At 34.7% G+C, this 14,904-nt stretch overlaps 1 protein-coding gene across 6 annotated transcripts in view; it reads right to left on the reverse strand.

Annotated features, from left to right (window-relative positions):
- Vps13D (vacuolar protein sorting 13D) overlaps positions 1 to 14,904 on the reverse strand; it is a 571,041-nt gene that overhangs the window by 86,653 nt on the left and 469,484 nt on the right. For 5 of the 6 annotated variants that reach the window (XM_081740126.1, XM_081740128.1, XM_081740131.1 and 2 more), the window contains exon 58: positions 6,742 to 6,774. The exons of the other annotated variant lie outside the window; for it this stretch is intronic. In XM_081740126.1, the coding sequence (XP_081596252.1) occupies positions 6,742 to 6,774 (33 nt within the window). The remainder of the gene's footprint in view (positions 1 to 6,741; positions 6,775 to 14,904) is intronic. 6 annotated transcript variants of the gene reach the window in all.

The following is a 14,904-nucleotide window of genomic DNA, read 5'->3' on the forward strand; positions in this document are numbered from 1 at the left end:
AGGCCACTTGGAAGTGACACCGCATGCGAAAATTACTTTTGCCCTTAAATTTTGCACATCAATTTATTTATAGTTATAGTTAGGAGGCTGAAATTAATCAAATGTCATTTTTTTCTGATATCCCGGACACAATGCCCATTCAATACACGTAATATTACACTTCCTTCTGAAACAGAAAATTGTAATTGTAAAACGGTACTTTTGTATATTTTGTCAATTTTCCGCTTCTAGGTTATTTTTGTCTTTTTAGGTCATTTTTTTGTATGTTTCGGTAATTTTTTTTTTCATTTTTGGTATGTTTTGGAAATATTTTCGTCATTTTTGGTATGTTTCGGTATTTTATTTTATTTTATTTATTTATTTATTTATTTATTTATTTTTATTTATTTATTTATTTATTTATTTTTTGTCATTCTTTCGATTTTGGCAATACGCTTCAGACTTTGAACCGAGGTAAACAAATTTTCTCATAACATGATAATTTGCAGGCAAAAGAAAGAGAATCTGATCTACAGACATTAGTCTTTGTTTCTATGTTGTTATGACAATGGTGGTGTATATCAACCATATGTTAGGAAAGTGGAAAAACACAGGATTTTTATTAAATATTTCCAAAATTAACTTGTATGTGTATAATATTTTTAAAATCATTTCTAACATTGAAATTTGTTACTTTTCGACTGTCTGTATCTTAGTAAAAAGAGGCAGTGTGTCTAGGAAGTTCCCTCTCCTCCTCCAAATGTGTTCCTTATTTTCACTTTCCGAATTTTTGTATACAATTTTAATTCTAAACAATAATTACACGAGTTACGTGTAGGTATTATTTCTTCATCTTTGCAGTAACGCACAGGACATAGAAACATACCATGCCATGTTGCATAGTAGGCTCAGATGCGGGAAGTAAGTGTATTTTACGCTTAGTAATTTGCTGTATTTGTCTTAATAACAAAATTGTTTAAATTTATATATTTTTTAAAAGGTTCTTTACATTTAAAATCGAACTTACATATTTCAACTAAAGAAGCTACCTTATTTTTCTGGTATCGCGGACACAATGCCCATCATTTGATATGTTTGTTGCATTCTTTTGAAGTTACAGTTTTAAATTTTATCTCATTTTCACAATTTTTAGGTCATTTTTCCATATTTTTTGGCGTATTTTATAAGTCACATATGGCTATACTTTTCAGGTCATGAACTTCAGCCCCTAGTAATAGTTCATGCATTTAGTGTATAGTGCATACAATTACCCCACGAGCTGTGAATAATCGAAATTTATGTGGCCTCTCAATAACTGACACCCCTCACTTACAGATAAATAATCTGACCCTAACAGAATTTAGATTTGATAATTTTTCTTAGAGGGAAAGGGGGTCAAGTTGGTTCAACTTTCATACCTCCTTATTTTTCAAAGAGAATATGTTTTCTTGTACTTACTTAAAAAAAAAAAGTCCTGATCAGATCCTGATGGCGTCTGATTGCCAGTGTGCTTGTTCATATGCTAGTGATTCTAGGTATCACCATATGCTAACCTGCTATCAACAAACACCAGTAAGCCAAATCCTTATTACTTCACGCTTTGCTGCGATGCTTTGATAAAGCAGTCATGTACAGTGATAAGAGAAGTACAAGATAAAAGTAACTTCATAAAAACAATTCAAAACTTACCACATCCAGGATACAATTTTGAAAACAACGTTCACTAACAATTGTATCAATTGATGGATTTTCCTAACATACTTTTTCTAGTTTGAATCATTAAAGAAAAGCTAACATAAACCAGATACTTTTTATAGTTAATATTACTTTGCATGTCCGTTCAGTATCATCCTTATTACTAGCTTGTATAATAAAACGATATCAACGATTTCGTTGTGATATTCTGATCATTTAGTAATTGTATTAACATTTTCCTATGTCAACATCGTTTATGCAATTTACCAATTCGACACTAAAGAATCAACAACACTGCTACAAGAACTCGAATCCACACGAAAACGCCATGACGACACATAAGTTCGTATTGAGGTAAAATATTGTTCAGGGAAATAAAGAGGGAGTATTGTGCACAAGGTTAATAAGAGAAGCTGATCAGTAACGTAAGTCCAGCACATGCACGAAGCAGAAGTAAAACCTAGAGAACAGAAGTATTTTTTATAATAAGAAAAAGATGGTAAAAGCTAAAGAATAGAAAGCTGTTGTATAGTCCGCAAGAGATAACCAACTTTCACAAACTCATGCTAATATCCACTTCCAAAACAATACATAAAGGATGGTAAAAGCGTTAGTGGGGTAATAATAAGCATATATATGTAGTTCGTTTTAAAAGTAAGATAAAAATATCATAAATGAATTATAAATACCCTATACCTGTCAAAACTGGAAAAAAAAAAAAAAAAAAATGTGTAGGTACTCATTACCATGAGTATGTGTCCTTGTTAGATGATTGAATCCTAGCACGTCTCATAATGTCAGCGATTCTATAAACATGGACACATATGACAGTGTGTAATATTTTAACTTTCTTTCATTAATGGATCTCCTGTCGCCTTCCAATTACAAATTGCGTACAAAAAAGTTACGATGACCAGTGTACACTTAGAAATACTAACTTTGTTAATAGGTGTGTCTAACAAACCTTACTTCGGACGCCCCATAAGTACATCCGGGAACATATTATCATCCGGGAACAGATCATCACATAAACATCATCGTGAACACAGAATCAAAACCCTGCTGTAACTGAATATTCCCGTGACGTCACCATATCTGTACATGACATGTTGCAACAGAAAAAGTAAATAACTTAGGTGTCGAAATTCTTATCTGCTTAGCCTTAAGATTGGGATTAACTTTGCTATAGGGAACGAAAGACATTGTTGACGAATAGTTTTGGAGGAATAACAATTGTAATTTTGAAAGCTAATAGCTAATCTTGTTATTGAAACAGTTATTTATCATTTTCGAATCAGTTGAACGCAAGAACAACATCGTTAATGCATAAAATTCACTTGATTTTGTGAACTTTCTTAACTATCAGATAGTGGTACAACATGTAGTGGACAAGATACGACCTACCATTGACAACAAACAATTGTTCTTTAAGAATACATGACGTGGGACTCAATGAATGGTACAAAAGATTGCATGGTGAAATACGGTTACGTATTAGTGAACACAATCTTATACTCAGTGTTTGTCATTTGTTTCGGCTTCTCGGCATCGTTTATCTACAAGTAAACGAGGGCGCGAATCGTATTGTGAACCCAGCTAACCAGTCAGTTTTCCCCAATCATATTTTTAAACTGCCAAAATGTTAAAACGATTGCTTATATAACGGAGACGGCTGTATTAATTCCACCTACATGATAACATTTGAAAAATGCCAAAATATTCTCAATGTGTACTTCTACAGAGTCCATTGTCTTACTTTTCACACAAACCAAACATTTAGCTGCACTAAACTTTATGTAAAATCATACTTCCTATTATTTCACGAGAAACACACAGAACTAACAAACGGAAGAAATTACTTCAAAGGTAATTAATTTTGAAGATTGTGAACATATGTTTTATGTCAACATTTTGTACAGACATGTACTTCTAGAAGCATTTTATTGATTCCAAAAATCTCTCCACAAAGTCTATCACAAGGTATTATACAGTTTATGGAAAATTAAGCCCTCAGAAAAACTTCAGCAATAAACAAGAAACAGGCATAATTTCAGAGAAAATATAAGCAAGCAATAGTAGTTAAATGTTAGCTAATGAAGGGAGAAATGCAAGATTAATTTCAGGTCGTACTTCGCTTTCACGTTGAAGTAGATAATACAACATGTATGAGATTTATCTGATACTTTACATCTTCTTGTCTTCTAAGCAGGGTTGTTAGAATTTTCCCCAGCTCAAAATTCCTCAGTGATTTTTTCTTGGATTGAAATAACAACCTTAATGTGATTATAATTACTTTTCGTGCTTCTTAGTATATGCCTAGTTCCAGAATTAACTTAAAATATGTATTTATCACCATAACAGAATACCATTTAAAACAAAAAAGGTTTGGGAATTATGCATAAGAATTTTGTTTGAGCTCTATCAAATTCACAGTAACAGTGTTCAACTGCAATCTATTAAATAAAAATGAAGTATCTTGTTTGTGCTCGCATCACGGGAAAACAGTTAAACCCTTTGGAGTGAACTGTTGGATGTAATTAACACGAACCTCGAACTGGGTATGTTATCTTGATTAAAACGGGTATTCTATGGGGGAAACGGGGAAGCGTAGGGTCAAAATATATGCGAAAAACTTAGTATTTCACGTGGACCCGTGTTCCAGCGATTTTTTAGAATTTCGATTTTAAGTGGGGAAGGAGGAGCATTTTCTATGATTTGAAAGCGATGTTGTTTGTTATTACTGATCACATCACGAGGAAACGGTTAAGTAGTTTGAAATTAATTTTTAAACATACAATAGTTAATACCTATCCTGAGCTAGGTTTTTATCATATTACTTTGATTTAGGAGTTCAAAATTCATGTTTTAAGAAAAACGTCACGAGTACGTCAAGTTAGGAAGACAAAACTCGGTATATAAAAACCTCATTAAAAAAGTGAGCATGTGTTTCAACGATTTTGAAAGCTTTCGTTTTAAGGGGAAGGATGATTTTTGTAATTAATTTGTTCATATTGAAAGTTAAGTTGCCTGTTGTTTGTGATCACATCACAGGGAAACGGTTGAACAGTTTGAAATGAATTTTGGAACAGTTTATTATTATTTATTTATTATGCTACCTTGATTAAAGGGCGCATCGTAATGGAAGTAGGGAAAGTTCAAAATTTCAGTCAAAATTACAGTATCTCATGAGCACGTCAAATCAGGAAGATGAAATTCGCTATATAAAATCTCATTAAACACAAGGGGAGACGTCATTTCTTGTTTCTGAAAACTTCAATTTTAAAGGAAGAAAGAGAGTGCTTTCTATAATTGCTTTCTTCACATTTAAATCGACGATGCCTGTTGTTTGTGATCGCGTCAGGGGAAATGGTTGAACAGTTTGAAATGAGTTTTTGAACGTAGTACCTACCTCACGTTGGGATTTTATCATGCAACTTTCTTAAGGACGTATTCTAAGGAAGAAGGAATTTCAAAATTCATGCCAAAATAAAATATCTTATGGAGTTTTTATTACTACAGTTCCATTGATATGAGTATCCTAAGCGGGAGAGGAGGGTCCAATATTTTCAACGAACCTTATTCTCCCCGTGCAAAGAACAGGCGTTTCAGATAAGAAAATGTCTTTCTCCATGTGTCAGTTAATAATCAATCGAGAACATTTCACTTAAAAAAGGAAATTACTAAACATATACCTCTATCTTCACAAAAGTAATGGTAATCAGATCATGAAATTCCCTAATTCTTCTTGCGTATTTGGTGGAGTATGTGAAGCACAGTGCAATTATTATGTCAGAAAAGCCTTTTAATCGTAAAATCTATTGTAAGAAAGCAAATTGGAAACTGAAAATGATTTAAAAAAAATCCATTTCCAAAATTTCAGTTCTTGAAAAAATGACTTTTTATTTCTTTTAGAAAAAGCAACATCTATTCAATAAAATCGTTTTTTATCCTTGGTTCCTGAACTTGAAATACTATTCCAGTATTTGCCTGGCGTGCTTTGAGGGAAACTAAAAGAATCTTCAGTCAGGGCGGCTAGTTCAGGGATCTGAATCCTGAGTATGAGAGGGAATTTTATTCCTATTCTGTATTACATAAAATTATCGACCTTTCTGTTCCTCTAGAAAATTGTGTGCTTCCTTCTTCCTACAAATCGAAATATAAGCGAGCGTCAATGGTGCAGAGTGTGTCCCACGGAACGTGAACGGGGCTTCACGGATTTCTTGTGTGACATTTATTATTATTATTATTATTATTATTATTATTATTATTATTATTATTATTATTATTATTATTATTATTATTATTATTATTATTTTAAGTTTAGTTCATGATTATGCACGGAGGCTAAGGGAGACTGTGATGATGAAATGGATAATGGTGGCATGATGAAAGTGGGAGGGAATACGACAACCTCGAGAAAATCCATGCACATGGTGTCTGTCCACTACAAAGCGCACTTGGCGGAAGCTGAGATCGAACTAGAAACCCGCACCAGAGGTGAACCACCGCAACCCCACAAGAGAATTCGATAGTTTCATGTGTACAATAGAACATGGATGCTTCAATGGTATTTTAAGTACGAATATGGCTTTAAATGTACGTACAAAATTTAAGAAAAAAATATTGTCCAATAAAACCCAATTTTACACAATAAAATCCACTGGGCTCTTAAAAAAATGGATGTTTCACAATCCTGCTTCTGAGTTTTATTGTTCTGTCTTTTTCATTTTGAACTGTCAGTTTTTTATTTATTTATTTATTTATATAGGCATTTTTAAATAAATAGTTGCAGTATTAAAATAAATGTTCACTCTTTTTCTTTTCCGAAACACACTTCAGAGACATTTGCAACTTTGAGAACTTTTATTCTCAATTCACTTTTCACTTAAAAATCATTGACATGTCATATACCTATGTCCGAGCTATTATCCTGTACACCTCAATCAGAAGTTTATTTTCAAGAAAATTAATGGATCAAGATTAAACATCTTGGATGCTAAAGTTCAGTCACAATATCTAATGTACAATGCAACTACTTCTAAGCAAGAATATAAACAAATTACATACACATTTTCCATGTGCCTCCAGTGTTAGAGTATCCTGCAATATATTAATGAAAATCACTAACTGCTACATACAAGTACATACATAGAACAGTTTGAAAAATAAATCTTTTACCATGCATTAATACAAAAGCAATAATAGGCGAATGCACAAGAGCTTACACAAAACACATTTCATGATGAAGTTAACATACAGATAGAGAATCAGCTCTGAAAACATTTGCAAAATAATATTTTTGAAAAGCTACAAACTGCAAATAAAGAAGCTAACAAAAGCTTGTTTTTATCGAGTAAATTAATTTTCCGTATTGTTACTAAATTGAGACTGTGTAGGAGAAAATGCATTTTTTTTTATTTATTTACTTTTTTTTTTAACTACTACGAGAAATATACTTAACAAATTTTGAAGTTACTCTTTTCGATCTTGCAACTATTCCTAGCACAATTTATGTTTAAATGTACTCTGCATAAATACGTATAACATGAACAAATTAATTAACTAGATACAACACCTAACAAGTGGAACGGAAATAGGAGCTACAGTACGAGAATTGTGTCCCGTGTTGAACCGGTGATCTATGTCTCATTTAATCTCACTGTTGAACAGAACGATAAATTTACTTAAAGAACAACAAATACAGTAACTGAACACTGACACAGTTATATGAACTTGAAGATCCCAGCAAGCCGGTCACCTTAGAGGGCAGGTTGATCGTGGTTGATCGTGGAGGGCATGCTGCTAGATGTTGCAAGGTCGTTAGACGATACAACGAGTTTAGTGTAGGAAACCGTTACGTCTGAATCACAATCTATATCTACAATGCTAAGACGAAGCCACCGAACGATTATTGCACAATTAGGCGACTTCGAGAAAGAAGGAATAGTGCCGCGCGACTCATAGCGATATGCCTGGGGAAGATAGTTTGGGTAGCTCTACTGCAAAAAAGCCACCAGTGTAATCAGACACGCCATGACTCCCTATGTGATCACACAAACACTAAACAATTACTGTAAGCAGACCTACAATTTTGCGTTCTTCTCGTATGATTACCCTTGACATTTGGTCATCACCGGAAAGTCTTCGGTAGTGTCTGAAGAGACTAAGCGGCAAGACGAATGGAGGGAAGTGGTATTCAGCAGTGAAGTTTCTGTCTCGGACACAGTCACTATCGTATGTGTGTCCGTAGGTATGTACGTGAGAGGGGTGATACGGCGTATTTGCGCTTCTATACAGGACATATTAACATTTTTTGCGGTATGGGGATCAAAAAGTTACATACCCATTCACCTGAGGAATATTACTACTATCTTGAATCCTGTTGTGCATTCGTGACGTCGTCAATCCTGTCTTCCGACCCTATCTAGATACTTAACTGGACCCATCTTCTAGCAAGATTAACCGCGTACCCATACTGCCAGAGTACCCCTCCCCCGAGCTGCTACCTCTCTAGATGTAACTCGTATGAGCACTCGTGGAATTTAGGATCGGTAGTGAGGTATAGTTTTAGTATCTATCAGCACATATAACTATGTATTATCAACTTGCTCTTTTTCTTTATTTTTGTTGTTGGCTTTTTCGTTAATTGACTTGAATTAAAATTCAACACAAATAAACATAACTATTACATCCTCAATACCCAGAGCTTCTCCTATAGTTGAGTTAGAATATTGGTAACAATATATCATTTATTGTTAAATCTGAATGCTAAGTAGTTAAAGTTTAACAACTTATTATCTCTCTTCGTACGAAAGAAGGATTGCATGTACAGACGTGGAGATTGCGAAAATGACATTCTCTACGAATGACTCACTCAGACAATGAAACCATACTAACAAATTAACGAACAATGTAATTTTACTTACATGTATCAGTAATCAAGTTACAATAGAAATGAAGTATTTGTGAAATGAAAATAGCTAAAGAAGAACTTTATAAAAATCAGAGAACGGACAGTCATTTAAGTAAACTTTTAAAAATTCCTATGGTTAAAGTGTTTGTCATATGGAAAGTAGAAATATAGAAATATAAGTAATTAATGAGTAAACAATAAGGTTTTTTTTTTTTTTTTTTTTTGTTAACTTTACGGAAGCATTTAGGAATATTAAAATTAATATTGTTGTAATTGTTGACTTAGATGCCCAAGGTTTTATTTAACGCCATGAAATTTGAGTTTTAGTGCAGGAAGACATGTGATTGGTGCACTCAAGTGATATCAGTGGATCATTGAATATCTAAGGATCAATTTTGCGAAATCCACGTTTAAATCGGTTCAGGAGAACCGATTTTATTAATATCAAAAGTTCATTTAAAATGGCGTCATATGTTCATTAATTTTTCAAATATCTTTTGAAATTAAAACAAATTTACGTAATAAACTAAACTAATGGAATCTTCAATGTGCTTCGCAAGCTGGAAAGATGCCAGCTTTTACAAATAGTGATTCAGTGCCAAGTGCTAGCAATGGTAACTGTTTCACTGATGCTTCTAGAAATGCTAATACATTGCCCTGTCCTCATTGTGGAAAACATTATATAAGTGCTAGAGGCCTTGCTATACATATTGGTAAGAAACATCGGGTTGCGTGTGATGATGATGTTTGCTCTGATATCACCTTTAATGCCTGCCTTCAGAGTAAAACTGCAAATGTTACCGACACTAATAGCAGTAACAACACAAAAGTTTTGACGATTTCTAACCTGGGCAAGACATTACTGTGACTAAGGTCCTCGATACATATTTTAAGACGTGTTCCAAGAGGTGCTCGATCAACAGTGGCTGATGCACTCGTAGAGGTATTAAATCATATAACAACTTCAAATGATACAAAAGACTGAATCAACCTATGCCTATTTCCATTTGTTGTCTTAAGTGATCCCAAACAATCAGATAAAGTTAAGAATCTGACTACTTGGGTGAAGCAGCGAGTTCGCCTCTGGTGCAATATTGGCCATGACGCTTTAACATGGCCTTCAACAAAGATAAACACATCTTGATTAAAACACAAATTTTCTAATTTGAAGGTTGTAGAGAATAAACTTGCCGATGGTGACATCCGTGGAGCAGTACGTCTTTTAATTTCTGATGATACGGTTGCGGCTCCGGATACCTCTGTATTAGAGACCCTGTTGTAGAAACATCCTGCCCACCCTGGCAATTTCATTGCGATGGATCTTCCTGATGATCAACATACTTTTCAACGAGTTTCGACTATGGAGGTTCAAAAAGCAATTAACTCCTTTCTGTCAGGAAGCGCGGGAGGTCTAGATAGGCTTCGTCCTTCAATTTTTAAAGACCTTTCTTGTCAAATACTGGAATCTAAGGAAAAACTCCTAAAATTATTTTGTGATCTACTTAATTTAATTATTTCTGGAAAAGTAACAATGGAAGTTCGCCCGCTGTTTTTCGATGCCAAACTTACAGCTCTGAAAAAAAAAAATTTAAAAAAGGATGGTGGTATTCGGCCCATAGCAGTTGGGAATGTTTGGCACAGAATATCGTCAAAAATAATTTGCTTTAGAATAGTGAGCCACTTAAGAACTTTTTATCTCCCCATCAGCTTGGTGTTTGTGTTCCTAATGGGGCCGAAGCAGCTGTCCACGCGACCCGAGTTTATTTCTCTTCTACTCACAGTGCTACTAAGGCGGTTGTAAAGTTGGATTTTCGTAACGCATTTAATGAGCTTCGCCGGGATACTATGCTTGCCGCAGTGATGAATGATTTTCCTTCAATTTATCCGTACGTTTATCAATGTTATGCTCAACCAAGTGACCTGTTTTTCGACGGAAACACTATTTCTTCTCAGAGAGGTGTACAACAAGATGATCCTCTGGGACCAGCACTTTTCGCTATAACTATTCACTCTTTAGTTAAATCACTGAGTACTGAATTAAACATGTGGTACTTAGACGATAAAACAATTGATGGTGAACCCGAAGTGGTTCTTTCATCCTTAATAGAAATAAATAAGAAGGCATCACTTCTTGGTTTGCATCTTAACTTTTCTAAATGCGAAATGGGTTGTCTTGGAACAGATGAAACAACATTCAACGAAATCTTTAGAAGATTCAATGATGCTGCCCCAGGCATAGGTCCTCTAACAATTCAGAATGGTTGTCTTCTAAGTGCTGCTCTCACGTCGGAAGCACTCACGAACGTGCTATTGAATAAAATATCTAATTTAGAATTATTCTTGTCTCGACTTTCCTCAATTTCAGCCCATTCAGCCTTTTTTCTTTTACCGGCATCTTTATCAATCCCTCGTTTACCCTATTTTTTACGATGCTTTCCATCTTGGCATGAGAGTTCTTTGCTGGAAAAATATGATACTGTCCTGAAAACTGGCCCTGAATCAATTCTGAACTGCTCCTTAAATGACGACTCTTGCATGCAAGCATGTTTACCTGTTGGCTTGGGTGGTCTTGGTATTTGACGAGCTGTGGATATGGGGATTTCTACATTCTTAGCGTCTTACCACGAATCTCTTCGTTTAATCGAAGCTCTCCTTCCACAGGGTTAGTGTTTGGACCCAGTTGGTTCAGTTCAGGAAAGCTAAGTGGGCAAGCTTAACAGATACAACTCTCCCAGAAATGAGCAAAAAGTGTTAGCAGTCATCTTGGTATACACCAATTGCATCTCAATTACATAATCATCTGTTACAATCTGTTGTGGTTCCGGAAGATAAAGCAAGGCTCCTTGCTGCCTCATCTCCCGAAGAGGGTGCATGGTTGATGGCGATACCTTCTCCGCCTTTAGGCCTTCATTTGTCAAATAAAAGCTTTCGAATTGCTGTTGCCTTACGTGTAGGTTTAGCTGTTTGTGAGCCTCATCGCTCTCCACCTTGTGGGGATGAGGTTAACCAACGTGGCCTGCATTGCCTTTCATGCATGAAGAGCGCTGGTAGATTCGTCCGACACTCCTTCATTAATGACGTAATACTACGAGCACTTAACACAGCTGGAATTCCTTCAATACGGGAACCTTCTGGTTGCTGTCGTTCGGATGGAAAGCGACCGGATGGGATGACACTGGTTCCATGGATGAGAGGTAAATGTTTATTGTGGGACTTCACATGTGCTGATACATATGCTCATTTAATTCTACCTCTATGAGTAATGAACGCTGGAGCTGCTGCTAATCGCAGAGAAGCTGAAAAGCAAAGAAAATACAACAACCTTCTCGAAAGCTTTCTCTTCATTCCAATCGCTATTGAAACCAGCGGTTCTTGGGGTGCAAGAAGTCTTGAATTCATTAGGGAAGTAGGAAGACGCATTTCTTGTGTTTCCGGTGAAGCTCACTCCACATCTTATCTAATACAGCGCATATCTGTTTCTATCCAACGTAGTAACGTCTCGTTGGTCGTTGGTACGTTACCACCTGGAAAGGAACTGGATGAGGTGTTTACACTCTAATAAGAATAGTTTTATATATATTAGTTTTATATAGAATAGTTTTTCTTTGACCTTATAATTATATATTTAAATTGTCATTTATATGAATGCAAACTCAGTGTAATTATGTCATTTCGGTTTTGTTTAATAATTCATTGCTATAATTGTGTATGGAATTTGACAATGTACTATATTTTGTGGATAAATACACAAATGAACTAAAGATTCATCTATAATATGAAAAAAAAGTTAAAATATCTATATAAGACAGTATCTCAAATATGCAGATAGTTTCGGAATTTTGCGAGGAGCAATATAATGCGCTAGTCACCAGCAAAATACACATATTTTTCCTGCATATTCTTTTATCAATAATTTCGGAACGCATGGTCAATTTTCACTTGCTTTAAAAGCTTGCATATAAAAGAAAACTGTATTGAAATTGTTAATTAGAACACTTTGACGATATGTCTTATAAATAAACTAAAAGTTAGTAGCACTTCTGCTCTCTGCAGTGGTTCATATATATTAACACTTTAGCTGCCAAAGGCTTTAAGACTTAGCATGTAAAATGTCATGGGGGTTCGATCAAATCAAAGCTAATGCGTATAAAACTACATGTCGACCTGATCGGCCTGGCAATTTGCTGTTCACTGAAATTTTGCCGCGTGTGTAATATTTTTCATCAGTGACATTCATATTCAAATAACCGATAAGAACATGCTTTTTGAAAAACAAAGGTATTGGGCGAAATTTTAATATGTACAAAGTCGCAGAATGAAGCATTTGAAGTGATGAACTTTTAATTTTCCCTAATTGTTTGAGTTTTGGATTGAAGGAGTTTGTCAACCTTTGTAAAACCATTCACCTTTAAAAAGTGAAAAAGATCCTGGAAAATTAAAAGATAGACCTAATTAGCCCAAAACAAACAAATAGTGTGATTCTTTTTTATATTTTTTCTATATTTTTTTAAGAAGATAGGTCCCACCAGCACACAATAAATAAAGGGATACGATTCTTTCTTTTTACAAACTTTGGATTTTTTAATCTATTAATTATCTATTTATTTATTTTATCAACACGCAGCTAAACTGGCAACACAAACACTGGACTAATACCATAGCGTGCCGGGATTGACCCACGTCCACTTGTGTTAAAGGAAGACATCGACAAATATTTTTCTTTCTATACTCCAACCAACTACCCGCGACTCTGGTAAAGGATTAGCGGCTGAGAGTGCAAGCAAAGAATATGAGAATGAAATGGTGATAAACAAATGATAAATGACGCAGCTCTCATGTTCCTACTTATTTGAAGACTATAATTAATGCATTTTTAATGAGAATTCTTCAATCGAGTACAGGTAAACTCTTATAGTCGCAATTAATAAGGTAAATGTTATATACCTTTCTGGGTTGAAAATTAGAATTTGTGTTCTAGTTAATTTCTAATTGTCTGATCCCTACTAATCCTTCCCTTACCTTTACCTTGACAGTGTTATCACGTTCGTTGCGAAAAATTGACTATTTACGACTGTTTAATAAATCAGGTACAAAACAGAGAACAGAAAATTAGTAACTTTCTAATTACTTGTATTCAAATCGTCTGTATTCAACTTCAAAACTGTTAGGGTTCTAAGACATTTTTTCCTCTTTAAAATATTTAAAATTGAATTAAGACTTCAGCCCCCTTAAACCCAACTAAGTGTCCATTTTGTTTAATGCAAGTTCTTCTGAGAGGGTGAGAACGGATGCTCGAACTTCATATCAATCACTTGCGTTGACGGAAGTTGTTAGTGTACAATAATTTACGTTTCCGTTTGCAAATAAACTCGCAATTGTTTTCTTCCTTTTTCTCGTCAGCCTTTCTTACAATCCACTCTATTACTATTTAAGATTTTCTATGACTTTGCTCTCGAAGACTTATATTAACTAAAGAAAATATAGGTTGTAATATTATGTATCGGCAACCTTCTACTGGCGGAAGAAAATAGGTCTAGCATTTCACGTATTATGATAAATAAAAAACAAATACACTGATTTTACTGCATTACAATATGCATTCTAATTGGCGTGTGATGCCTACTGTTCTGTGAAAAGGAAACTAAATTCAGATACTAAATTGATAGTTTGCTGTTTGCATTAGCTCCACTGACCAACGTCAGGGAAGTCACGAAAATGCACTATTTTTCTTTGCAGAAATCTTCACGTAGAAAAGATCAAAACAAGGAGAGAAAGGGATGGGAGGAAACTAAATTTACTCACCTCAGGGCACGTATCTGACGTAACTTTCTTGTTTTCTGTGGATTACAGCAGGACACGGTTTACAACACGAAAACCTAAAACTAGTCTACGAGAGATGTTTTCACAAATTATTGAAATACACGTTTCTTTTCAATTGTTCAATGCTCTTTAGATTTCCAAACTATGCTATGAGTAAGTAGCTGAAATGTTACACAACGGATACATACATCTATTTGCCTGCCAACAAGTATCAGAGTAAAAATGATGAGATGTTCGGAAGCCAATTTTTGGACATGATTCAGCGTCTCAAGAAAACATATCTTCATTCGCATCTCTACTAAAATCGAAGTGGTACAAATTTACTATTACATCTACTTTCAATATTGGTCTCCATAGATCAAAAGTAGTAAGAGACAGCGAAAAGCGGTCTTTCGGAACCGATTCAGCATTCCAACACTAGGTTCCATCTACTTCATTAATCCTCTAGTCAAAATGGAACTGGTAGAAACTAAACATTAAGATTTCGACGTTGATTA

The sequence above is a fragment of the Thermobia domestica genome, chromosome 15 (genome assembly GCF_964235325.1).
Source record: "Thermobia domestica chromosome 15, izTheDome1.hap1.1, whole genome shotgun sequence".
Lineage (NCBI taxonomy): Eukaryota > Metazoa > Arthropoda > Insecta > Zygentoma > Lepismatidae > Thermobia > Thermobia domestica.